Source organism: Abrus precatorius, unplaced genomic scaffold (assembly GCF_003935025.1).
Source record: "Abrus precatorius isolate BTA unplaced genomic scaffold, Abrus_2018 Scaffold3, whole genome shotgun sequence".
In the NCBI taxonomy this organism is placed as follows: domain Eukaryota; kingdom Viridiplantae; phylum Streptophyta; class Magnoliopsida; order Fabales; family Fabaceae; genus Abrus; species Abrus precatorius.
Genome location: NW_020874373.1, coordinates 10,432,517 through 10,458,505, shown reverse-complemented (window position 1 = coordinate 10,458,505; position 25,989 = coordinate 10,432,517). Strand labels below are relative to the sequence as shown.

At 31.9% G+C, this 25,989-nt stretch overlaps 2 protein-coding genes across 6 annotated transcripts; one reads left to right on the top strand and one right to left on the bottom strand.

Moving 5' to 3' along the window:
• Window positions 1-223: 223 nt before the first annotated feature.
• LOC113863186 (putative pentatricopeptide repeat-containing protein At5g52630) lies at window positions 224-3,432 on the bottom strand. The gene has a single exon (XM_027496660.1). It carries the CDS (start codon window positions 3,409-3,411, stop codon window positions 1,645-1,647), a length of 1,767 nt encoding a protein of 588 aa, XP_027352461.1. The 5' UTR covers window positions 3,412-3,432; the 3' UTR covers window positions 224-1,644.
• Window positions 3,433-4,768: 1,336 nt separating this feature from the next.
• Window positions 4,769-20,019, top strand: LOC113860619. 5 transcript variants are annotated; one of them, XR_003503985.1, is made up of 24 exons: window positions 4,799-5,077; window positions 5,163-5,364; window positions 5,486-5,567; window positions 5,681-5,966; window positions 6,573-6,675; window positions 6,783-6,919; window positions 10,193-10,366; window positions 11,555-11,748; window positions 11,853-11,993; window positions 12,067-12,155; window positions 12,720-12,864; window positions 13,292-13,338; window positions 14,380-14,435; window positions 15,448-15,611; window positions 16,604-16,794; window positions 17,696-17,756; window positions 17,843-17,915; window positions 18,298-18,399; window positions 18,522-18,618; window positions 18,702-18,821; window positions 18,916-18,935; window positions 19,021-19,142; window positions 19,230-19,370; window positions 19,587-19,721. XR_003503985.1 is itself a non-coding variant. In XM_027493056.1 (23 exons), the coding sequence occupies exons 1-23, from the start codon at window positions 4,814-4,816 to the stop codon at window positions 19,639-19,641; spliced, it is 3,099 nt and encodes a 1,032-aa protein (XP_027348857.1). In that variant the 5' UTR covers window positions 4,769-4,813; the 3' UTR covers window positions 19,642-19,983. The 5 variants fall into 5 exon arrangements, 4 of the variants coding, with proteins under 4 accessions (XP_027348857.1, XP_027348855.1, XP_027348854.1 ...); XM_027493056.1 differs by having other exon boundaries at window positions 4,769-5,077; window positions 16,607-16,794; window positions 18,916-19,142; window positions 19,636-19,983; XM_027493054.1 differs by having other exon boundaries at window positions 16,607-16,794; window positions 18,916-19,142; window positions 19,587-20,019.
• Window positions 20,020-25,989: the final 5,970 nt, after the last annotated feature.

The following is a 25,989-nucleotide window of genomic DNA, read 5'->3' as shown; positions in this document are numbered from 1 at the left end:
TGCCCTTGGTAAAATACAGTAATAAGAATCGTATGACAGCTAGAAAGGAGTAAAAGTGGCAAATTAAATAGAGTGGTTGTAAAAGATATAAATAAATGCATAATTTTGGCAAATACCATGTAGGCTGGCTCAAGACAAGGTTATTAAGGCCTATGTCTAGGCCCAATTACATCTATATTGAAAATTAAAATTTTTAATTTTGAAATTTTTGTTTTGGAATTATTTTTTTAAATTGTTGTAAAGATAAAAATCAAAAGATCATTTGAAAATATTAGTTTTTTTCTATAAAAATATTAAAAAAACTTCAACATAATTCTTATCTAAGACACCAAATACCTTGGTCCTATAGTTAGGTTAATTGGGGCCAAGTCCAACAATCATAGTATAATGATAAGTATGTGGAAGAGAATTTAAGGTTTGGGTATGCTACAATATCTCAAATAATTATGGCTACTCTAAAGATTTGCACTACAAGGAGAGGACACAACATTTTAAGTAAATGATAAATAAAATTATACTTTCGGTCTCTTATATTTATTTATAGTTTAATGTATTTATTTTTATTCAATTTGATCTTTTAAGTTATGTTTTATTTATAAATTAGTTTTCTTGTCAACTCGGTTACACCACTTAACGAAAGTAACACTTATTTTTTATGCTACTCAAAACATCATTTTGGTTTAAGCTCCCCTTGCTTTCCTTTTCCTGCCTCCATCTCCATCTCCATGGCAATGGCCACCAACAAATACATACCCTCGATCTCGATCTCCATGGAGAGCGTGGAGGTTGAGACTACGTCAAAGTTGTTGGTTCATTGAGGGTGTCACGCAATAGAGGGTGAGAATGTGATTTATGGCTTGGTGGATTTTTGTCAGTGGTCATGGAGATAAGGGTGGTGTTTGGCCAGCGGGAAATTAGTTTCAGTATTGGTTATGCAAAATTTTAATATTCACCACACTTTTATTACTTTAGCAAATATTGACCAAAAGAAATTTAGTTTGAAAAAGGGTAGAAACTTGGAGTAAATTGAAGAAGCGGATTCAGAAGCCATCATAACTTCTAGTTCTTATTTTCATCTCTCCATCTACTGTATATTTTTGTGTTTATACTTGTACGTTGTCAACAGCAAAAATGAAAAATAGGTGCGCATAGAACACACCTGGTGTTAAAAATTAAGTGTGTTTGAATACAGATTATCGCAGAAACTATAGCTAATAACATTGATCCTTATCCACTTGAACACGGAACCAAACGCACCATAAATAATAGCCAGCCTTAAGAATGATATACTGCTTTACTTGGGACCCTCAGCCCCTCATTAAGATCCCGATTTCAACACAACAGAGACAAAAGGATTCATGTGACGGTGGCCGCAACTGGCAAGGAAATCAAATTGCTTTTGGAGTTTTCCTTTGAGTACAACATAGGCTGCCTTTTAATTTCGAATCACGTTAGTAAGAATTGCAAAAAAAAAAAAAAAAAGGCAAGAATTTTCAAAATTACCACGATTTTGAACGTGGTGAGATAGCAAAAACATGATAGTTCACGAATGGTGTGATGCTAGTTTTGTTCCCGCTTTGCTCCAATAATAACATGTTCTCACTCAGTGACTCACTCTAAATGTCACGCAGCACCTTACCATCATTACCAGTAATCTCCACAAGTGCAATGTCCATCCTCAAATCGGTGGAACCTGTTATTGTCCCTCACAATGATCACCCTTCCAGTGCATTTGCTAATAAACTTGATCGCAGTGTGGCAATCACCACACACACGCAAATTCTTCATTACTCTGATTGGTCTTCCCTGAGGGAAAGTAATGAGGCCAAATGCTATGGCTAACCTTTCACTATGATACCTAATAGTTTGGCTCTTCTCATCCCCATCCACTTCTTTCAACACAAAAGAAGTGTCTGCAACATAACCAGCTTTGGTTATTCCTTCTTCTAACTCCTCTAACTTGTCATAAATTTCCTTGGTTTTGGCATGACACCTATCCCCAGCAGCAAATGTGTGAACTCTATTCCCCTCCTCCACCCAACTCAAACCAGTTTCCTTCTTTATGCCTTGGTCCCTCAGCATCTTCCTCGCTCTAGCCGCTTCCTCCCATCTTCCAGCAGCAGCATAAGCATTAGACAACAAAACATTAAGGCCAGAGCTCACACAACCCATCTCAAAAACTTTATCAGCCACATAGGATGCCAACTCAGTGTTCCCATGTATTCTACACCCTGTCAACAAAGCACCCCAAACAGATTCTGTAGGTTCCATAGGCATCTCTTGTATCACTCGAACCGCATCATCCAATCTCCCAGCACGACCAAGTAAATCCACCATGGTAGCATAATGCTGAGACCCCGGTTCAATCCCATACTTTTTCATCATCTCAAAGTAACCTTGCCCCCTCTCCACCAACCCTGCATGACTACAAGCATAAAGCATACACAAAAAAGTAATAAAATTCGGCTTCACCCCAACACTCCCCATTTCCTCAAACAGCTCAAACACTTTCCCTGTGTGCGCGTGCTGCGCACAGGCGATCAACATTGCATTCCACATGCCAAGGTTCCTCACCTTTATCTCCTCAAAAACCTGGTAACCTCCCTCCACAACCCCACACTTGGAGTACAGCGAGATCAACGAACTAGCAACAAAGCACGACGAATCAAAGCTGGTCTTAAAGCTCAATCCATGCACTTGCTTCCCCAACTCAAACAAAGTAGAAGCACTACAAACCCTCAAAACACTAGACAAGGTAAAATCATTAACACCAACGTTTTCCACCAAAGCACCCTTAAACAAACTCAAAGCCTCCTCATCATACCCCATTTGTGCATACCCATATATCATCCCACTCCAAGACACCACATTTCTCTGAGGCATTTCATCAAACACCTTCCTGGCAAACCCTATTTCAGCACATTTAGCGTACATGTCAACGAGGGAGGAGGCAACGAAAACATCAAAATGGTAGGCGGTCTTGAAAGCAAGGGAATGGAGGGACATGCCGACGTGGAGGGCGGAGAGGGTGGCGCAGGATTTGGTGGCGCTGGGGAAAATGTGGTCGTCGGGGAGAAGGCCATGGCGGAGCATGCGGCGCAGGAAGTGGAGGGCGAGGTGGGGGAGTTGGTTTTGAGCGAAGGAGGAGATGAGGGAGCTCCAAGTAGTGTAAGAGTGGTGTGGGGTTTCATGGAAGAGTTGGTGAGAAGAGTGAGGAAGTTGGGTCTTAGAGTAGAAGTTGATGAGGTAGTGTGAGATCAGAGGAATGGATTGGAACCCTGTTTTGATGATGTGGGCATGGAGTTGGAGGCCTTTGGGAAGGGACCTTGCTTGGGTTTGAGAGAGTAGGAGGTTGCAGAGATGCTGGGGGTAGCTCTGTTGTAGTTGCAGAGGGAGGTCAGGTTCTGGCATTACAGGGAAAGGAGTGCTATACGCTGCCGTTTTGCACGCCACTTCACAAATATTTCTATTGCACTTGAATTCTGTTTAGAGAATAGTAAATGAAAATAACAAAAAAAAAAAAAAAAAAACAGAAGAAAGAAATTTAATAAAGAGAAAAGGAGACAATTTTTATAAGTTAGTTGGTTGACAGTGTAAATGAAAGATGGCATTGATAAGTGGGCTTTTTTATTTAAATATTATAAAATTAAAAATAAATTGTTAATTTATTATTTTTTTAAATTTTTTTTTTCTGGAGTGTCTTAGTCAGACACTAATTTTGTCAAAATATTGATAAAAATATTAAATTTTATTTTTTAAAATATTTTTTTTTACAAAAAACGTGAAATAATTAGATTGTGATATGTGTCAGCATTAGTAAAATTTTATAATATGATTGACAAAATTAAATACTAATTTTGCCATACATAGTGTAAAGCTCTCAGATAGTGATATGTGTCATAATTTGAATAAGTTTTATCATAAAAATTATACAACTTGCAAAAATTTGACATGTGACACAATTTTAGCCTATTACACAAATTTATCTTCATTAATTTTAATAACATAATTAAACTAAATCTAATTTAGATTTAGATACAAATTATTATCACATTTAAAATAAAAATCAAATTAATAACATAATACTAGAAAATAATTTTTATTTACATATAAATTTAAACTACATCTTAATTAAATAAATTTAAATATAATGTTGTGTAATTTTTATGACAAAACTCACTTAAATTATGATAATAAGAGTTTCGCTTTGTGTATGGTAAAATTGACATTTAATTTTACTAATCATATAATGAAACTTTGTTGATATTCACACAAGGTTAGAATCTGCTTATTTCGCATTTTTAATAATAAAATTTATTTTTAAAAAAATAAAAATTTTACATATTCACCAATTATTTTGACAAAATTAGTGCTAATGAACTGATATACATAGATAGAGAAGTAGTTTAGTAAATAATAAATTAAAAATTAGTTTTTAATTTTATAATATTTAAATAAAAAAGCCTATAAGTGATATATAACTTATTTTACATGACAATTATATATATTAAAAAGATTAATTCAAAATAAAAAAATAATTAAACTCTTTTTACTCGTTTCAAGATTTTACATTTAAAAATAAGAAAATGTAAATATAAGCTTCACATAATTAATTTTAATTTGGAGAAAACTCAATTTCTTATGTCAATCTATCCTCCCAATATTTTTCTTTAATAAATTAACAATATAGCACATCTCATTTATTTTTAAACTAATTTGTAGCTAGATATAAATTTAAATATAATTAAATTAAATTAAAATCGAATTGCTTTATGTATGCCTCCGGATACTGGAGTGCGTAGAACAGAGAACAATGGAAGGAGAAGAAAGAGAGTTGCTATGGAAATCAGCACCCCAACCAGAATCCATCGTCTCCGTCACACTCGCACGTGCCATGACTTCTCTTCTCACGACCAGCCCCAAGAAACTCCACGACTCCATTTCTCGCCTATCCTCGCACTCACACCTTTCCAAACCTTCTCTGGACGATTCCCTGTGGTTCCTCCACAGCTTCGTAACCGAAGCTGCAACCAACAACCGTTCCCTCGACCAACTCCTCCTTCCCATCATCCACAACGTATACAACTTCTCCTATTATAATTTCCTCTCAATTTTGTTTTCTGTTCGTAATGTTGTGTTTCCTTCTTCTTTTGATTTCGCAGTCGTTGAAGTCGAAGCACGGTCACCAAGCTATGGTTCTCTTCAACTGGCTCTTTCAGGACCAGCTTCTTTTCCAACCCGTTGCTGAAGCCCTCGCCGGTGTCGTCACTGGAAAGCACGATCGCTACTTGTTGCTTGGTTGGTGTCTCCTTCTTCGGAACCTTGTCGAGTACGAGAGTTCTGCTCATCAATCCATGTTTGCTGGTGAGCTACCGGTTTTCACTCTTGCCGTTGATTTGTTATTCATGGAATGCTTTTTTTTTAGTTCTTATATTAACTCATGTGTTAATGCGCTTCTTCGTTTTGGTAACTTGCGTGTTTGTAGGAATAAGAGAAAGATATGGTGATTTGTTGAAGATACTGTCCACTTGCCTTCACGATTTGGCAGGCATTGTGAGTAAAGAAAGGTATTGTCATTTCTGACGAATCTGTTTTCTCGTTTTCAAGAAATGTCGTTTATTCGCGTCTCTGTAATTTTCTTATTCCTTCAATTGTTTCTATCTTATCACTGGCTCTTCAGCAATTTGCAGGATGGTTTTGAGTTGCCATCTCGCCTTGGAGTGTCTGCCGCTGACTGTTTTTTGTCCCTTTCGGGAGCATTAACAAAGGTGGCTGAGCATCCAAGTAAGAAGTCGAAATTAAATGCTACAGCAAAAGATCAGGAAATTACTTCTGTACAATCTTCTGCTATTGACAAGAAGGTGAAATTGGATTCAAAATCTTTGTTGGTGTCAAAGATTGAAAGGAACTGTACTCTGTGGGATCATTTAGATGACCTTATTTGTTTGGTGCAAAGACTCCTTTCTGTAAGTTATAAACTCTGATTTCTTGTTTGCATCATGTATTTTAGACAATGTGTCATCTATTCATGTTATACAATCATGATATCCAATTAGGAAAATTATATTGAATAGTGAACATTAGTTACTGATGGATTATTTAACTACACATTGTATGAAAAGACTTTTAGAAGGTCAGCTGTGAGAACATTTCCTGTTATCTTTAATTCAGTAACAATGGTTCATGATTATTAGTAAGTCTTGCTATTGCATCCTTGACATTAAATAGATCTGCATGCTTAACAAACGTAATGAAAATAGAAGATATTGAGCTCTTTGTTCCACATTCCTTGTCGGAGGGATGACTAATATAAAACTATCTCTGATTTTGTGATGGGAGATTATCTATTTGTGTTAGAACTATTATCTGTATTGAAATTGAAACTGAATTCTATGAAATGCCAAAGGTGCTGGAAAATACTTAAACTGTTTTTGTCAAAATTAGTAACATGAACATACATATGAAGTACGAATGTTAAAAGCATGGTTCAAGCAATAAATTTTTCTAGTTGCCTTCAGTTGAACTTTGCACTGAACTTATTCACTTGTTTGATATTCAACCCTACATTGTAGTGGAGCAAGAAAAGTCGTTTTTTACATGCCAAAGGCTTGGAGCAAGTTCTTAAATGGCTGGAGGAGACAAAGAATCACTATGGGTCCTTTCAACATGAGGCAGGTTCTGGAATCAATGCATTTTTGTATGGATGCTTGATATTTAATTTGTTCACATTGTAGTCGGCTATGGCTCATAATTTTTCTCTTTGTCTGCAACATTGAAGACAGATTCTAATGCTCGCAAGACTGGGGATTTACTGCTCTCTTCTTGCTGGAAGCATTATAGCATACTTCTACACTTGGAAGATAAGAAGTTTTCTCAGCATTACAAGGAACTGTTGGACCAGTATTTGTCTGGCATTCAGGTTCTATGCAGTAGAAATTAGCTCTTACAATGTCTTGAAATAATTTGAGCTATTGCCTTATATTCCAGGTTATGTTAAATGGCAAGGTTTTGCTGTTTGATGTTTGCCAAGGGAGATAAATTATTCATGACTTGTGTTTATCTTGTCTGCAAAAAATAAAAAAATAAAAAAAAAGAAAAAGAAAAACATGGGCTGACTTCACATCATATTAGATGTTTAGGCTTTAATTTATTTACTACATATGTGAAAGGGAATGTGTCTTTGGATTGTATTCCCTCACAAGCTTCAATGTTTAAATATATTTTTCTTATCACTGAGTATGTCAAGTTGAGGGGTGGTGGACTATTATTCTATTGCAAGTGGTGTGTTAGTTGACCGTTGAAATTAAGACCGCCCTTTGTTTCAGTAATCTTTTCATAGTTTAAGCTTCACTCCTATCCAATTCATTATATTAGGTGTTTTAATTGTATGTTTGTTGTGTTGCACCACCATTTTGGACTTTGAAATTCCCAAATATAAAGTATATTGTTCTTTTGATTTGGTAAATCTACTGATATCTTGGATACATTTGAATATGCGTAACTTGGGCATGAAACATGTTGGGAATTCATAAAACTTCTGTTGACTTGTGTCCTAATTCCCTCCAAGCTATAGTTAATCTCTTCAGATTGTTTACACAATGTAAATCTTATGATCATTTAATATATTTAAAAGCCCGTTTTATATAAGTATTTGCAAGAATCCAGACATTTATGGTCCCCCAAGATCCACTTGGCAGTATATGGTTACTACTATACAGGTCATTATCTATACTTGTGCATTAGGAATGCTTTGAATAATAAAAAACAAAATGATTAATGTATTATGTTGTTTGATGTAATTCTCCTAGAAACGAAAAATGAAAGAAGAGAAAAATCTGGTTAATATTCTATCTTGCTTTCTTGTGGTGAGGTTTTGTTTTGGGTGATGGTGGGGAATTTCAAGTGATCTAGTGGGATTGTGATAAGCACCTTGGGAGAACCATATCACAAAAGTTAGTCATTGTAGTTGGAGAGTCCAAAACCTTATAAACTCCAAAAGAATCCCATACTTCCAATGTGGAACTCAAGTCTCATACCTTGCAATTGGATCCTAACATCTCACCATGCTTTGCAACCCAACACATGCGGTTGACTGCGCATTAGCCCCTTTGACTAGTCTCGGACAAACACTGCAATGCTAACATCACCACCCACACCACTCGTTTGCAACTGGGAGACATGGTGGATGACTTTGATATCAATTGATAAGAACTTTGGGAAAATCACACAACAAAAGCCAATTGTTGTAGTTGGAGAGTTCGAAGCCTTATAAACTGTTCGTGGGCAAGTGTCCTATCAAAATTGTTTTCAATTACTAAGAATTTTTTAATTGTTTGAACTTAAAAGATATGAAATTAAATAAAACAAGAATTCAAATATAAAAGTGATTAAAATAGAATTAAAACTAGTGCAACATTTGACAATGAATTAATCGAGAAGAAGTTAGAGCATATGGTTTCATTTTTACAATTCTTTATGTTCTCTTTTAGATTAATTCTAATTTAAATTTTTTCATGATTCTCAATCACTCATACTAAATCTATTAATATTTAATGGTCATGTAATGTTAACAATTTTTTTTCTAAGCTATTTTCCCAATGGTCGTCTAAGGTTAAAGGAAGAGAAAATATAAAGAATCTATGAGTTGTTAATTTAATAACAATTGAAAAAGAACTAAGTTTAGTCCATCTAATTTTTTGTCTCGTTTTTTCCTATAGATCCATTAACTATATGTATTATAATCGCCTACGATATAATTAATTATAACATGTTTAAGAGTTGTTAATTTCAAATATACAAATATAGCGTAATAAGATAAATACCAATCAAGAATAGAAATATGAAATTACTATTAATTATAAAGATTTCATAAAGTTATACAAAGAATCTATTATAGCCCAAGTTATGGATTTAGCTAAACATAATATAAAAGAAAAAGAAAATAATACTAAACAAATTCATAGAACTTGAAATGTAAATAGAAACTAGAGGGGGTCTTCAATAGAGAAAAGATGAGGAGAACTCTTAATTTGATGCGCTTTCGAAACTCCAATAGTTGTGAGCAATTGACCAATGCCAAGATTGGACATGTGAAGGAGATGTGTAATAGGTGTGAAAGGGATGAGATAGAAACAAGATAAAAATTAGGATGATGAGTCATTGTTCTTGAGGTCTCTTTTAATAAAGTTTGAAAATTCTAAATTTTCTTCATAGTTAGGACTACTTGCAGGTAAGCATGGCCGTTAGGACTACTTGCAGGTAAGCATGGCCGTGCAAGGCCATAAGCACGGCCATGCAGGTGGATCAAAGCATCCCTTGCTAGTTGATAAGGTCTGGGCGTACTGATTGCTGTGAAGTCCTATTTTCACTTCAATTTGGGCTCAACATGCACACAAAATTTAACTATGGCCTTCTTATGTTAAGCTGAATAATTAATATATAAATTAGTGTAAAACTCAGTTAAAATAATAGCCACACATAAATATATAGGTTATAAAATTAAAAGCATACCAAAATACAGACTTTCATAAACTCTATATTTAATGTGAGACTCAAATCCCATACCTTGCAATTGGATTCTAACAAATTATTGGGAGGCTTTGGAGATAATTATTATTTATACCACTGCTCTTGTGCAGTTTTCAGCTGTGTTATTGTAAGCATTTTTGTTAGTGCCTTACATTTCATCCAGCACTTTAAGTAGTGTCTCATGTTATCTCTATAAAATATGCTTACTGATCATCTACAAAATACAGTATTGTTGTTAGGGCCTTACATTTCATGGAGTTGAGAGTTGAAGATGTATGTTGAATAACAAAGTAATATTATGCATTTGACATCTCCATCAAAGAGTTGGTGATGCTACTAGCCAAAGTTACATTTGTTTCATGTGGATTAGAAATAGTCAAATATATCAATAGGCTATAATATTTGATATAAGAGAAATGCTAACAATGCTCATTTTGAGCTTTTTTTTTTAAAATCAAAGCAAATTTTAATAAATAATCAATTTACAAGGTAAGTACTTTGACTTAAATGGACCAATCACATGAAATCTGTTGAAGAGTGTGTTCAAAAGAGTATGTTGCTAGCATTTTTTGTAATTTAATGACATGATAACTCAATTCTTTGTGGCTTCATGCTATTGTGTGTGATGGAATTGTTTAGTTGCTAATATCCATGAAAATTGCAGTATTATATGGACAACCACGGTAGTGGATCTACTGACAGCAATGATGGTGGGTTGGAGACCCGAAAGTTTTTTTTGAATTGTCTATGCCTACTGCTGGGACGTCTAGACAGCAAGAGATTTGAAGGCATGGTGTTGGAATTTGGGATGAATATCTCACGCATTCTAGTACCACAGGTACCTCTACTCAAGGTCTCAAGGAAATATATTGCAGATAAATTTTTAAACAAGACCATTGCACAATCATTTAACCCTGCAAATGAATATGTTTATATTTATTCTCCTTCAAAACCTTGTATGTACTTTCCCATGCATCAGGTTTAACACACAATTTTTATTATTAAAAGCTTAGAATAAGGATATTATTTGTTACTATATTTACTAGTCTGTTTTTGAGTTCTGACCTTGTATGGACATAGTGTTGGCAGTGCCTTGAATGCAGTAGTAATGCCTATTCACATTTGAAAGAATGATCAATGGTGTAATTTTGAGCAGTGTAACTGTCAGTAGACGCTGACATATTGTCAAACATGCACTGTGGAAGCAGAAATGGAGGGTACTACTATTTAATTTAAAAAACTCCAAAACCCCAACTTTCAAAAATTTTACATTTACTTAGCTGATAGAGATCTTTTTGGCATGATGATCCTGCTTTTCAGCTCTTCTAGGTCATGTTAGGTTCCATGAAATGATTTTAAAGAAAATGGGAAAATGAAATGAGTATTATTTTCTGACCCTTTTTGCTAAAATAAACAGGAGTGAATGAGATAGGAAGTGTTGGTGGAGGTGGGTGTTGCAATGGTGATAGCAAATGGTGGAGAATATGGTGGCAATTGTGAGTTGGAGATAGGGATTTTCTCATTTGGAATGGAAGACAAATGGTATAATGGTAAATTGAATTTATCCTTGATGGAATGGAATGGGAATTTCTTTGAATTCCATGATAGCTACCAAGCACTCTTGTTGTTCATTCCCTTTCAGTCTTTGTTATTATTCTTTTCCAACAAACCAAACATAAGATTAAAAGGTGTACTGAATTTATGTTGAATAAAGATATTACATGTTTTGTCAAAGTTTGTTATGGTGTAGTTTGATGTTAAGGAAAAGAAAAGAAAAAATAATTATTTCAATTTCTTATGGTGTGATGCAGTTGTTCCTACTTCCTGGGAGCCTATCTAGGTTCAGCAGGAGTCTGGTTTTCCTTGATGGATGATACAGATATTGCCATTTGTTATTAGTAATTGGGCTTATACTGCATATTGATATAGATCATATCGGTTACTAATCAAACTGTGATTTAGTGATTTGGATATAGATTCTCATATCCGAGAACTTAACCTTTACTTTTCCCGCTTTTGTCTGTAGCTTAATTGCACTGATGAAGATGTGATAGTTGGTGTTGTTTCAATATTCAAGGCTATCATTCTTAAGCCAGATTACTCACAAGAAGATAACAGTAGGCAGGCAAATGTTGTGATACCTTTTTTGCTTCACCTTTTAGATGAGCAGGATGGTACAGCAAGAGCTGTTGTTATGCTGATAGCAGAATACTACTCAATGTAGTCAATCTTGTCTTTATCTTATAATACTAAGTTGGAGCACTTTTTTGAGTCCAAAATCATTCTTGTTAAATTCAGAACTGATGTGTGTGATGATCCACCAGGAGCAAAGATGATAATAGTCTTCTGGAAGTTCTGAAGCGCCTTTCTTCTGGAAACATTTCACAGAGAAGAAATGCTATGGATGTTATATCAGAAGTCTTACATATATCATCGTCACAAATTTTAATGCCTTATTCTGCTTGGTATGATTGGTCATATCGTTTTATCATATTTTTAAGTTGTTTGTATATTTATTTGTTGATGTGTCTCTTTTAGGCAAGATATAGCCAACAAATTGCTAGAGCGGCTTCAAGATGAAGAAAATATGATTCGTGAGCAGGCATCCAAATTACTTCCATTGATAGGTTAGCATTAAAAGTGAAATATAAGGTGTAATTTGTTTTTTAATATATATATATTGTATTGGCTGGAGCTTTAGGGATGATTGTTTCTTGACATAGTGTTGGAACCTCTTTTCCCAAATGATTAAGTGTTTGGTTGTCACCATCATTCTTGTTTTGAAGTTTAATTTAAGGACACGGTAGGGGTGGGCCTGTGTGTTATTCTCACATCAAGTCCAAAAGGGTTTTCATGTCAAGAGGTGTGTTTGAGATGTGATCAAAAGTAATTTTTAAACTTGCACTTGACAGTTTAAGCTTTTAGGTTGGTTGCTTCTTTGCATTTTCCTTTTACTTTTCTCTTCCTTTATTTCCTCTTTCAAATGATTCATTTTTTTGTCATTATTTGTTGTGCTACTTCATTGTGCTGCTATCTTTTACTTGGACTTGCATATATCTATTTAAGCATTAATGTTTTCACATGAATTTGGTACCACACAACAGTGATTCAGTAAATATCTTGTCACAAAAATATTTAGATTAGTACATGTATGTTTGTGCTACATTATCATTGCTGAATTACTTTTGCAGACCCTTCATTGTACTTGCCTGCACTAGTTAGTTTGGTTTGCTCTCCAGATGAGAGCCAATCATATGCTAGTGATGCCATCATTGGGGCCCTCAAATGTCACAACCAGAGAATTGAAATCGTATTCTTGCTTCTTGACTGTCTTAGGTATGTTTTCTTTTCTTTGCTCCTCCTTCTGCTAGGCATTTAAAGTTCAGAGCTGAACTTGTAGAAACATAAAACTGAAAATGTAGGGGTTGTTTGGTTTCAAAAAACATTTTCTATTCTTATTTTTTGTTTTTACTTTTATTGCAAAATTGTCATCTTATTTTCATTCCATTTCCTATTTTCAAAGATTTGTATAGGAAATGGTGAAAATATAAAAACTTGTTTTCATTCTTTCTTATATATATAATTAAAGATAGGAAACAACAAAAAATAAGGTAACAATTTTGTAATTAAAAGTGAAAGCAGAAGATGTTTTCTAAAACCAAGTAGCCCTCTACTGTTTGTAGAGCTGGAGTTCAAAAACTAATTTTTTGATATGTGAGGATGTCATTGGTTGACTCTAAGTTTTATCTCCTTCTCCTTGCAGCGACATCAGTAAAAACCAAGATCTTCCACAACCTATTGGAGATAAAGGTAGTTTTAATTTTTTGCACTTTGAACTAACAACAAAATAGACATATCCCATTAAGTAGAGTCAGCTGCATGGATCAATTTGGCTTGATTTAAAAACAAATTCTAAGAAATATTATTTATTGTGAGATCTTTTTTAATTATTTTCTCCAAAATCTTTGTTGGTCTTCCCCCCCACCTTTCATGGGGCTAAAACCCATGCAATTTATTCTTCTAAATGGTGCCTCTAGTGGTCTTTTGTTTAAACCATTTTAACTAATTTTGCCATTTTCCTTGATAGGTGTTACGCCAGTATCTCCTTGTGTATAATCCATTTGTATTCATGCATCAATCTTACCATTCATTTTTCCATTGCTCCCACTTTCTCTCAACATGGAAATTTGATAGATTGTGCATTTCATTGCTACCCTAGTTCAATTTTCTATATTGACATTTGTATAATGTAGGCATTTATTGACACCTACTATATAAAAGTAGACTAGTTTTATACCTTTCAATAACTTTTCAAAGATGCATTTCTTGTGAAAATCTCCATTAGTTGGATGCTGCTGGCTTGTAGATCATTTTTGTAAAATTGCTTGCCAATTTCAAGTAGGTTTTTATAGCCATAAGTATCTCATAAAGCTAAAGTTCATCAATTTTTTGAATTGAAGAAAGTATCACAGTTTGACGTGAAAATGATTGCTCCCTTTGAAATTGTGCATGATGCACATGATTGCTAGTTGCAATCCAGCAATGATATTTCTGAAAACACATTCTGCATTTTAATTAATAGTGTAAGATTGCCAAATTTTTATTGTTACTAGTTGATCCTAACTGGCATATGTATAAAAATGTACGTGTATGTATCATTTTATTGTGATACTTCATCAAGGAACATCACGTACCAATACTGTCCACTTGAAATAATGATAATTTCTTCATATTCCTTTCCTTGTTTACAACTGTGAATTCAATATTGATAATCTCAGTTATCCACTTACCATTCTTGTTGATTAAAAATATTGCATCCATTGTGTTCTCATTTATTTTATTTGGTGGCAGGGTCAAAATTGGATACTGACCGGGTGTTCAAACTGGTTCCTGAGTGGTCTAAAAATGTAAGATATACTATGTAGTTGTGAATATGGCAGTGGGATTTGGCTTTTCTAAAGTGTGGGATGCACTTCAGAGTTCAAAGAGTAAAGTAAAGAGTTATATAACTATTGATTGGAAAATCGATAGTTGAGATTTTAGCTACTTTATAATTTGTTATACATGTGCATGTGTTTTATCACAATTACAACATTGACTATGGTTATAAGACTGCAGTTTTTTACCCTTTAAAGTGCATGTCTCACTTTAGAGAAGCCAAATCTATGCTTTTTTTCAACATGGGAATCTGATCAAGAAATAGATGACTGATATATCTATTATGGAGAAAAATGAAATGGTTAAGGGAAATTGCAAGTTCTAAAGACTGCGTAGTAGTGATAAATGCTCAGAGATTATTGTAACATTTTAAGACTGTTAATTGCTAAAGAAATAGTGTCATTAGATTCCTTTAATCTTGTATTGAACCAAATAATCCCTAAAGTATGACCTGTTAGGTGTACACCTAAGAACGATTGTGTATCTCAAATCTGCCCCCTTGCATGAAAATTTTTTATGCTCAAAGCATTGTGGACAATGACATAAGACTAGCCCTCCTAACCTAGTTAAAGTTTAATTTGATTATGAAGAGTTGGGGAGGCTATATCCATATTAAGAACCAATTCATCCCAAAGCTTAAGCAGTTGGTTACAGGCCAAAAATGGTTTTTTTTATCTTTTATAAGAGTTGAGGTGTTACATTCTTTTTGGTTTGATAACTGTTTGCTACCTTTTGATATATCTATTTCCCCCTACATTTTCACCTTTGGCTTGGCCATAAACACTTTCATTTTGTGTATATTCTGTTGGTTCTCTGTATATCAATTTTGTTAATATTTGCTGAACAAATGTTAATCTTTGTTGTCTTGCTCTTACTAGATTTTCTGAACTGTTTATAAAAATATTCCACTAAATGTACCTTCAGACAGAGGAATTTAGATTAGTTCAAGGATTCTATTTTACTAATTCCAATATATAACAGGTTCAAGACTGGAACTTCTTAATTGGACCACTGGTTGACAAGATGTTTGCAGATCCATCAAATGCAACTATTGTCAAATTTTTGAGTTATATAAGTGAAGACCTGGCAAATATTGCTGATCTTGTATTGCATCATGTTCTGTTGCATGTTAGAGAACAGAAGAAGTGAGTATATGAAGTACATTTTTTTTTAAGATCAAATGTCATCTTAAACCTTTGAATCAAACAATATTAAAATGCTCTACAAACATGTGCACTTATTATATGGTGGTGGTTGATTTATCAGAATTGTCTTTGTCTGTAACTGGTAACTTAGGACGGCTTAGTAACTCTTTCTGGATCTCATGATACTGCTTGCCTGACTCAATGTTTCCATCATTCTTCTAACACAATTTACATAATTAAAACACCAGGCTCTGCTGTGGCTTTGCATTGCTTTGTTCTTGGGAAGGTGTAACTTAGTTCTATTGTAATTCAAGGAGTGATCAGTGAAGAGCTTTGTTTTTTAGGCTGATAGAAATTTACAGTTTTAGCAATTACCATTTTGACATGTAATGAACCTTAGCTTCCTATTGAGAAATGGTTCTTTCTGTTGATATATTTACGCTGGTGGTATTATCTTTAATTTTTGGACAACCTTCAACTTCGTGTTGATGGCTTGGCTTTTCTGTTCATCATATATCCATATGAAATCTGCATTATTGGCCAAGTAATCAGTGATTTGTCTCTGCTTCAATTTTAATATGACAGTGGTGTAATGGTTGCACGAGATTTATGATGGCTTCTATGCAACTTTTCTAGTGGAAAATATTTTTTTGGAAGTCATAAGAGATTAATCTCACTCATAACTCTACAGCATTTTCATTTGGATTATTATAATATGAAATTCCTTTTATCCATATATTCTGTCATCACAGTGAATTTATTTGTATAATTGTCTCAAAAGTGGGTGAAAATCTAGTGTAGTCTAAATCAATCAACAATTGCAACATAATCCCTGAATATAAAGTAATTGTGTGACACAAAATTTATGGAATTATTTAATATGAAATAGTGCATACCAATTGTTTACTAGTTTGTCTATACTATTCTCTCGCCAAGACTGGACTTAATGAGTTGGTAGTTTTTCCTTTCCTGATACATTCTCAATTCTGTAGCAGGTTGGATGAAAGTTTGTTATCAAGATGGGAGCATAGAACCTATACCAGTGATGAGTTTGAAGAAATGCAGCGATATCTGTTTGAGCATCTGTGCCCTTTGCTCATAATTAAGATGCTTCCCCTAAAAGCTTTCAATGACCTCAATTCATCAATTATGTATGGGCATCTCAGTCAAAATATAATCCATGGTATATTTTCTTATCTTGTGTATCTGCCTTTTTTATTGTTTTGGTGACTATTGCCTATTGGTTCTACCATCACATACTCCTTGACATTGTTGCATGTTAAAGATTTAGTGAGTCTGTTATTTTTCCTTCTTGTGCAGATCTGCTATGTCAAACCTTTGCTTGGGTTAGTTATTTTTGTTTCTGTTAGTAGTTATCCTGTCAGTTTTACTAAGTATTAACGACTGTTGTGCAAATTAATGACTCATGGAACCAAATTTGTGTTTCTGTTTTGATTTGCTCATGAATTTGGATTTGGCAGCTCAAATTCCATGCTGAGCTTGAGCATATTGAATTGAATTTTCTGTTGCTTTTTTGTCTTTCTAAAAATTAGATAGGAAAATTGCCAACTTTTTTATGATCAGGCATTGTAATAGTTTTGCCTTGCATTATAGAAAATAATCATTGACACCATTTTTACATTTTATGGATGTTCTGCTAATTTGTTTTAATATGTCCCCAAATGAACCTATACTTGGTAGCCTTGTAGTTACAAGAAAGATGTTTGGACCGAGGCAGCATAGCCACTTAGAAAATTTTAACTTCTCACTTTATTCTCAAAGCTCACAAAATGCATCTGATTAAAGTTCTTGAAACTATAGTAGTACTTGATGTTTCATGGAGAAGAAAAATAAAGTTGACAGAAGAAATCGTGATACTTTAAGATTTTGTACTTAAGGTTTAGTTATACAAATTTATGACTCTGGATCTCAATCCTATTTATCAATCTCATGTTCTCGAGTATCGTGCATAAATGGACTGTATGTCATTCAGACTAAAGGTTGTGTCTTTTTCTGTTTTTACATATTTTTCTTCTGAAGGGATTATAAGCTATGTATATATATATATTTTTCTTGCGAGGTAGATGCAAGCAGCAGGAACACTGATATTGGTTATGAGTGTATTGCTGCTCTCCTTCTAAACAGGTTGGTCCTTGGAAGAGCATAGCCTTTGTCTCTTTCCACTATACAAAACAGAAGCCTGATGCATATGCTATTCTTTTATATTTCAGGGCTTTCTGTGAATTTGAATTTGAAGATGTTCAGAAGCTTTCTGCTGAGCTTTGTGGGCGCATTCATCCACATGTAATGTTTTTCTTTTCTTTTGAATTTTCAGGGAAGACATCGACAAGCACAACTGTGGTTTTATTTAAATTTCAGTTTGAGAGATTTTTTGGCAGTGTTTTGTATGCAACATGATTGGAAACTTTTAAGTTGTAATTCTTCAATCGTTGGATAATTTTCATTTTGATGGAGTTCTTAATTCCTCCGGTTTGGATAATTGGTTGCTATTATTATTACATTGTAAAATGTATAAATCCTAAGATTAAACTTTTTTTACTCTTTATGACAGACATCCCATCTGAATCACATCATATTTTGGCACTGCAGTAAATCTTATTTGCCATTACCTTATTGGTAGTTTTTAGGGATTGCTTTAACCTTCCTATGCTGTCTGATTCTTTAGGTGTTGTTCCCCTTTCTTTGCTCCATTTTAGAGACGGCTGTTGATTCTAAGAATATAATGAAGATAAAGGCGTGTATATTTTCAATCTGCACATCCCTTGTGGTAAAGATTTTCCTCCATCATTATTTAGATTGTCAGGTTCTTCTTTTAAAAGTTTGTGATAGTTTCTGGCATTGTCTAGTTTCAATTTGGCTTGCAGTAAGGTGGCTTTTTTGGATTTATAGGTCAGAGGCTGGCAGTCACTTTCTCATCCTTCAATGTGTGCAATTAGAAAGATGATTGAAACAGTGCTGTTATGGCCTTGCCTGAATGCTGATTCAGGTCCAAAAATATTCAGTTTTTAGTTTTCTTCCACATTTATATGAATTAAAACTAATTTTGATGGGCATAAAACTTTTTCTCAGTTTCTAAAGCTCAGCATGGATGTATTGACTGTCTAGCACTGATGATATGTGCTGAACTACAAGCTAAGGAATCAATCACTGACTCCATGCCAGACAGAATTAGGGTTGCTGGGAAGAAAGGTATTATTGATCTCTGCGTTTTTGTGAATATAAGCATGATGCCGCTGGGTAGTTGAATGTAACTTCATCTCACTTGTTGAGTCTGCTGCTGCAGGGAATTCCGTTGTAACCTATGTAATCAATCAGTTGTTGAATGACAAAAACAAACAAACTTCAACTCCTGAGTTTGGGGGTGAAAACTCTGAATTTGTGGTTGCAGTTCCTCTCTCATTTCGTCTGTGCATGGGTAATGTTCTCATCAGCACTTGTCAGAAGATTTCAGAATCTTGTAAGAAGCTCCTTGCAGCGCAAGTTATTCCTTTTCTCCTTCATTCTCTTGAGGTACCGTTGCATATTTAGATCTTCAATCGCCTGGTAGTACAAATTTAAGAGTTGTAGTTCTTGAAACTAATTATATTCAGTTAACAGTTTGAAACGAGGTCAGAGATTAGATCAGCATGCACCCAGGTCCTGTTTTCAGCTGTCTATCATCTAAGATCTGCAATTCTTCCTTATGCTTCTGACCTTCTCAGAATCGCACTACAAGCCCTGGGAAAGGAGTCAGATAAGGTAAAATTACCCTCGCTCTTCTAGATTAATAGTATATGTCATGTTATTTATTGGGTAGGATTATGATCTAATATCAATATATAAATAATGGTTAGTGCTTTATTTTTTTTTTATCATCACATTGTAAAACATCATATCGAATTAAGTCAATATCAACTCTTAAATATATGAGAAAATGTCCTATTGCAATGTTGCTGCATTTTTAATGTTCAACAGGAAAGGATGGCTGGTGCGAAGCTAATAGCGTCTCTTATGGCCAGCGAAGATGTGATTTTGGAAAACATATCAGGTGGACTATTAGAAGCAAGGTCTGTACTCTCAACCATATCTTCATCAGATCCTTGTTTGGAGTTACAACAGCTGTGCCGGAAGTTGCTAGCATGCTTATCTTCTCCGTGAGTTGCGACAAACTTTTTGTCGAGTATGTTATTATTACAAAAGATCACACTTAGTTGCGGCATCACTCTTCTCCCCTTTTATTTATTTATTAAGTGTACATAATTCTCTTTTGTATGTGCACATAAAATATTTTTGAAATAGGTTTGATTGCCTACTCGAGTTGTATACAACAGTTGTTAATACCAGGTTAACATCGAATTCATGGATTTACTCGCATCCATAGATTTTTTAATAAATCATCACTTAAGTCTCTAACTTTGTAACCCTTTTTTAGTTTCGTCTCTAACTTAATAAACATTTCATTTTAATCTTAAAGTTGTTGAAAATTTTAGTTCTTGTTAGTAAATGTTAATTCTTAACAAAAGTCACATTAAATGTCAACTTATATGTTAGCTGCTAATTAAACAATATTTAAGGTTAGACAATGAACATCAATAGATATTTGAGGTGAATGAGGGGAATATGGCCACTAAGTTTTTGTGAGAGAGTGAATTTCAAAGTAAATTTTAATCATTACTCTTTTAAGTTACATAATGCCATTTGAAAGTATGACATTTTACTTATTGTGCTAAGTCAAATTTTAGTGCCAAATAAAAAATTTCATTAGTTTTTACTGATGTTATTGTTTGTAAGAATTAATTTAAAATATATTTGAATAAGTTAGGGACCAAAATAAAGTTTTTATTAAGTTTGGGGTGAAATTAAAAAGAGGTTACAGTTAACGATTTAAGTAATCATTGTGTTTTAGCAAAAAAAAAAAAGGGGTAATCATTGTGTTCATTCTTTTTGGGAGACTATGGAGACCCATATTTTGACGCGTTGCTGCACGTGGATTGCCCATTTTGACTGGAAAATATTTCAGCTTTGTAATCCTACATATTAGCCAATTTACTGATTTTAAACAATTTTTTTTTTAAATTTTGACCATATTAAGTATCAACAGTAAATTAAAAATGATTATTAATTTTATACATATCATAATTGCTACCTTCATATACAAATGTTTTACTTTTATTGGTGTGATTTATATATCAATATATCTTTACAGTAATATAGATATTTATTTCTGTAATTTAAATAATAATATATTTTTATATAAAAAAGATTTGTATCTGATAAATATTTGCCTAGGAGATTTTATGGTAATTCTGTGAAAGATAGTTTACACTATCTTCTATCACGACAAAAGAAAACAACTCAAATAATAATAATAATAATAATAATAAGCTTTAATTATATTTATCATATTTCAATGTAAATAGTAAAAATATAAGAGGTTAAGGTTTAAATAAATTCTGTTTCACTTTTTCTAAATTGTATATTAAATAAATTATAAAATTATTTTTAACAAAATTTAACTTTTAAATTTGTAATTAAATATAAAGATTTCAAATTAATAGATATTTCATGAAATAAAATTTGATAGAAAATAGAAATTAATTTATTTGTAAAATATTCTTATCAAGACCATTGGACACCTCATGTATGTCTTTTGACTCTTTATAAGATACTTTTAACTAAATTAGGCATGCTAATAAAATTAGTTAAAGTTAATTGAGCTTCTTAATTTTTAAAAATATTATAATATGATAATTTTACTTTCGTTTAAAATATCATGAAACCCAACTTCACTAACTTTCACTTTTCTTAATTTTAATTTTAAAGTTACTAATTCTATTTATTAAATAAAAATGCAAAATGTAATAAACATTTCATATAAACTATAGTGTTTTATAAAAAGAACCATTAAAAACAAAAAAGGTGCTTTATTATCTTTTCTTTTTGTCCACTGTTATCTTTATACTTATTCTTGTACATCTTTTGAAATGGCTTAACACCGATCTTCCAAGTTTCTTGACACCAAAGTTAGTACACCTTTTAAAGAGTTGTGACATCTCCAAAATTGTGAAGCAAAGGCCTTCGATCAGTTATTACAAGGAACAAATTAATTGTCATCCAGAAGAACTAATAGCGATAGCTACACTCTTAGAAAATAATTGCTGGAGCATCAACCAAATGACCAAATCCCCAGTATAATCGTAAAAAATATAAGCAATAGTTAATTTAATTTTAAAAAATTTCATTTTAACATTGAATTTTATAAAATATTATTTATTTTAATTATTTTTTATGCAAAAAAGTCTGAACAAAACAAAAATAATGAATGAAATAAACAAATTTTTACGAAGTCGTGAAAAATTTATAATTAATTAGAAACTAAAGTGACTTATAATTAAAATTTCAATTATTAAAATAAAAAAATTACGCTAATAAGTTTTTGTTTGTTGAACTTCTAGGTCTATATTAGTTGTTTGTTCTTTCATTTAAAGAGTGAGTTTTATCTCCTGTTACAGACATATTAAAAATCATCTTCTCCAGATTTTCTTCCACCTCTTCTGTTTATTTCTTTCTACTCTTCTCATGATTAGTTCAACAATCTCCAACATCAACTTATGTTCATTCTCCATCTATTTTTCAAGCGTTCAACAGTGCATCCGTTTGAGTCTTTTTCTCTGTTTCAAAATAATTTCTCAGAGCCATTGATTAATAAGCAATGAAATGGAGAAAAGAAAACCAAAAATTGGTGATACTAGTGACAAATTCACACTTGGCCTTCACGCTCTTATGCTAAAATTAATTGTTATTAAATATTTAAAATATTAAATAAAATGAAAAATTGAAGGATAACAATACTTTCAATAATAAAAAAAATACAAATCATAACAATCAAGTTCAATGAATAAAGAAAATTTTGAAAATGAGTGTAGAGTAGCATGGGTTGAAGCTACAAAATGCTGTCCTTTTGAACAGATGAATACCAATACTTTTAAAATATTTTATAATTCAAAATATGATATAAAAATTTGTGAACGTGATCGTTGTTATAGGTGCACTCTTCTCTCGATTGCAAGCTGTATGTGTTTTTTTTTTTTGTTCCAAACAACTATGTAAAGAGAAAGGGACCTCACACCGATGTCAAGTTTCCATATTTATATTTTTCAATAATATTTTACAAAATGCGTGACCAATTAATTAAACCGTTATTTTTATAAATTTTTATAAAAAAAATAAATATTTTATTACATTACTTTATTATTTTCTTTTAATGAATAATATATTTTTAAAATATAAATAAATATAACATATTTACAAATATTTAAATTATATAAAATTTTATATATAATAATAAAGATAAATGAGATAATCAAAAGTTAACTCAGCAATATGATATCTTGTATTATTGAAAAAGTTAAAAGTATTCAAATTTACATGTATGCTATTTTTCGGAGCTGCAGTTGAAGTCTTCTTATCTCTTAATCGATATATAATAGATCATAACTTACAATTCAATGAAATAACAACAGATATGTTTCCACCTTATCTCATAGGGCTGTTAGATGGGTCCTTCCCCTTGCCGACTACCTCAAACTTATTATAGATAGTGCTACATCTAAAGCTGATGATACTGCTGCTTGTAGGGGCAAAATTAAAAATTTACGTAGAACTTGTATTGCTGGCTTCTATAGTAAAATTGATTTTTTATCTCCTGTGTCAACTGAGTTATGAAGTTTATTCTTTAGTATCTAACTGATAATCCATCATAGAATCTCTATCATTTGGATTGAGTTTGATTCCAAAGAAACTATCTCTCTCGTTTTGAATTTACAGCTAGCTTTCCATCCCTTATTTGTAAGATTAGGGATGCATTGAAAGCTGTTAGCTTTGTCTGAGTGTCCCATATTTGTAAAGAGATTAATGCTTGTGGTGATTTTTTTACAAAGTTTGATTTAAATCTCCTCTCCTCATTCTTATAATTCTGTTTTCTTTAGATATGATGAGTAGGTCCCGTTGTTTGAATTATTTGTCCCTCTTATTAACAAAAATATATATATATAATTCTCACTTATTATTTATTATAAATTTTTTATTAAGTTTAATATGATTTTTTAAAAGTTTAATTTATATTATTAGCTTTCTTAATAATTTAGTTTATAATAATATCTTTAATTAATATACTATTAAGTCATTTTATAAATAAGCTATTAAATTATTTAAATAGTTATATCTTAGTAAAAATTATAAGACTTATATTTAAATAAAATATAAAAAAATAATTTAACACTTTAAATATTTATAATAAAGTATATTTTTATTTATTACTTTTAAACGAATTTTTAATTTAAATAAATAAATTTTTAAATATTCAACAAACATAAATGCAGATCTAACATTATACATATAAAATAAATTAATCAACAATAACATAAAAGACTTTAATAAATTTTTTTTTTTAAATATGTAATCGAGATTTTTTTAATTTTAATAAAAATAATTAAAGTTTTTATCAAAATAGTTTGGAAGAGAGAAAGTCCTTTAAACTCATTGCTGCACACACGTTAGAGTGCGTGAAATATGGGAACAAATAATAAGTAAAACTGTTATTATTTATTTTTTCAAGTTAAATAAAATATTTTAAGGTTTAAATTAAAAAAGATAATAGAAAATATTTTGTAACATTTTTTATTCCATGTTCTCCACATTTTGAAATTGAATAGTTGATATTAGTCTGCATACTGCCATTAATAAATTGTGTCATATACAGAATCCAAGTTTTTTAGGAAAATTTGCCTTTTCATAAGTAGTTGATGTCTCTTCCATTATTTTGCGGGCATGTAAGATGTTAATGTGCACGCTGCTGCATCCATCTTTGGAGCAAGTTTTTCTTAAATAAAATTATCCCAGATAGAGATGAAAATTAGTACTATCATCTTATAGGATTCTACATCTTAGTTTTTTAAAACTTAACTCAATCTAATCTATTTAATTAATAAACTTAATTTAAGTTTTTTAAAATATTTAATTAATTAAATAAATTAGATTTAAATTTAAAAAATCTATTAGACCTATTAAAATGATCTATTTAAAATTTATAATAATATATTAAATAATTTTATATAAAAATTATAATACAATAATTATTATTTATACATTTTAGATTTTTGTTTATTATATTTGTTAATGTCAAATAATGATTTATAAATTAATGTTTATTTTATTGTATTTTTTATATGTGTAATAATTTATTTATTTAAATTACATATGTGATTTGAAAGTAATAAATAGGAATATATAATTTTATTATACATATTCAAGGTGTTAAATTATTTTTTAATAATTTATTTAGATATAAGTCTTATGACTTTAAAAAAGATATACCTATTTAGATAATTTAATTAACTTATTTATAAGTAAGCTTAATGACATATTGAGTTCAACTTTGTATAACAATTCAAAATTCAACTTGTAACAAAACATATGCTAAATATATTTACGAATTAAGAAGCATATTTAGGGAATTGGTAACATTCTACACTGTGCAAATTTGTATCCAACTGGTGTTAAACCTACTTCCCATGTTTAATATGGTAGTGTCAGATTTATTGGTGAAAACAACATTTCTCTTATTTTTTGAGATACTTTTAGATGCCAACTATTCCAATTCGAAATGAACATTACTGCCAAGAGTAACAAAGTTCTACATATTGAGTTTTAAGGCATTTATATCCTCAGGTCTCAAACTCAAAATCCCCTTTCTACTAACTTGTGCATTTGGTTGATAGTGAAAATTATCTTTTTGACAACAGTTTTTCACATACTCTATGTAAAATATGAAAAAGAAAAGAATTCATAAAAGATATTATTTTATTATGGGGGTGCAAATCTTCAAAAGGAGCTTGTTAAAGCAAGTCCTCTCTCGTTCATCGCTTTTTGTGGCCATGTGCTTTCCTCAATACACTTGCTTTCCACATCAAAGTTATCTTATTGTCCCCTCTCTTTCCCTTTCTTTCACTTTATATATAACACGATGCAAATACAAATACAAACAGGTAAACTTCAACTTAAAACCGGGTATTTGTGCTGACACTATAGTGTCTCTGACAATTTCTGTTGGCTGTGTCGACACTATAATGGTATGTGACAATTTTCAACACAAGCAAAGAAAATTACCATACATTTTTATGTTTAAAGTTAAAAAAATAGAAACAGGAAGAGAAGAGGAAAAAAAGGTAGAGTGGTGCATATAAGAGAAAACGGTGATTATTGCCAGAAAGAGGGCGAAAAAAAGGTTGAAAATGATGACATTCTTATATGCTTTGTCCAAACTCAAAAATGATCAATACTTGCATAGGCTTCCCATTCAGAACAATCAAAACTTTCC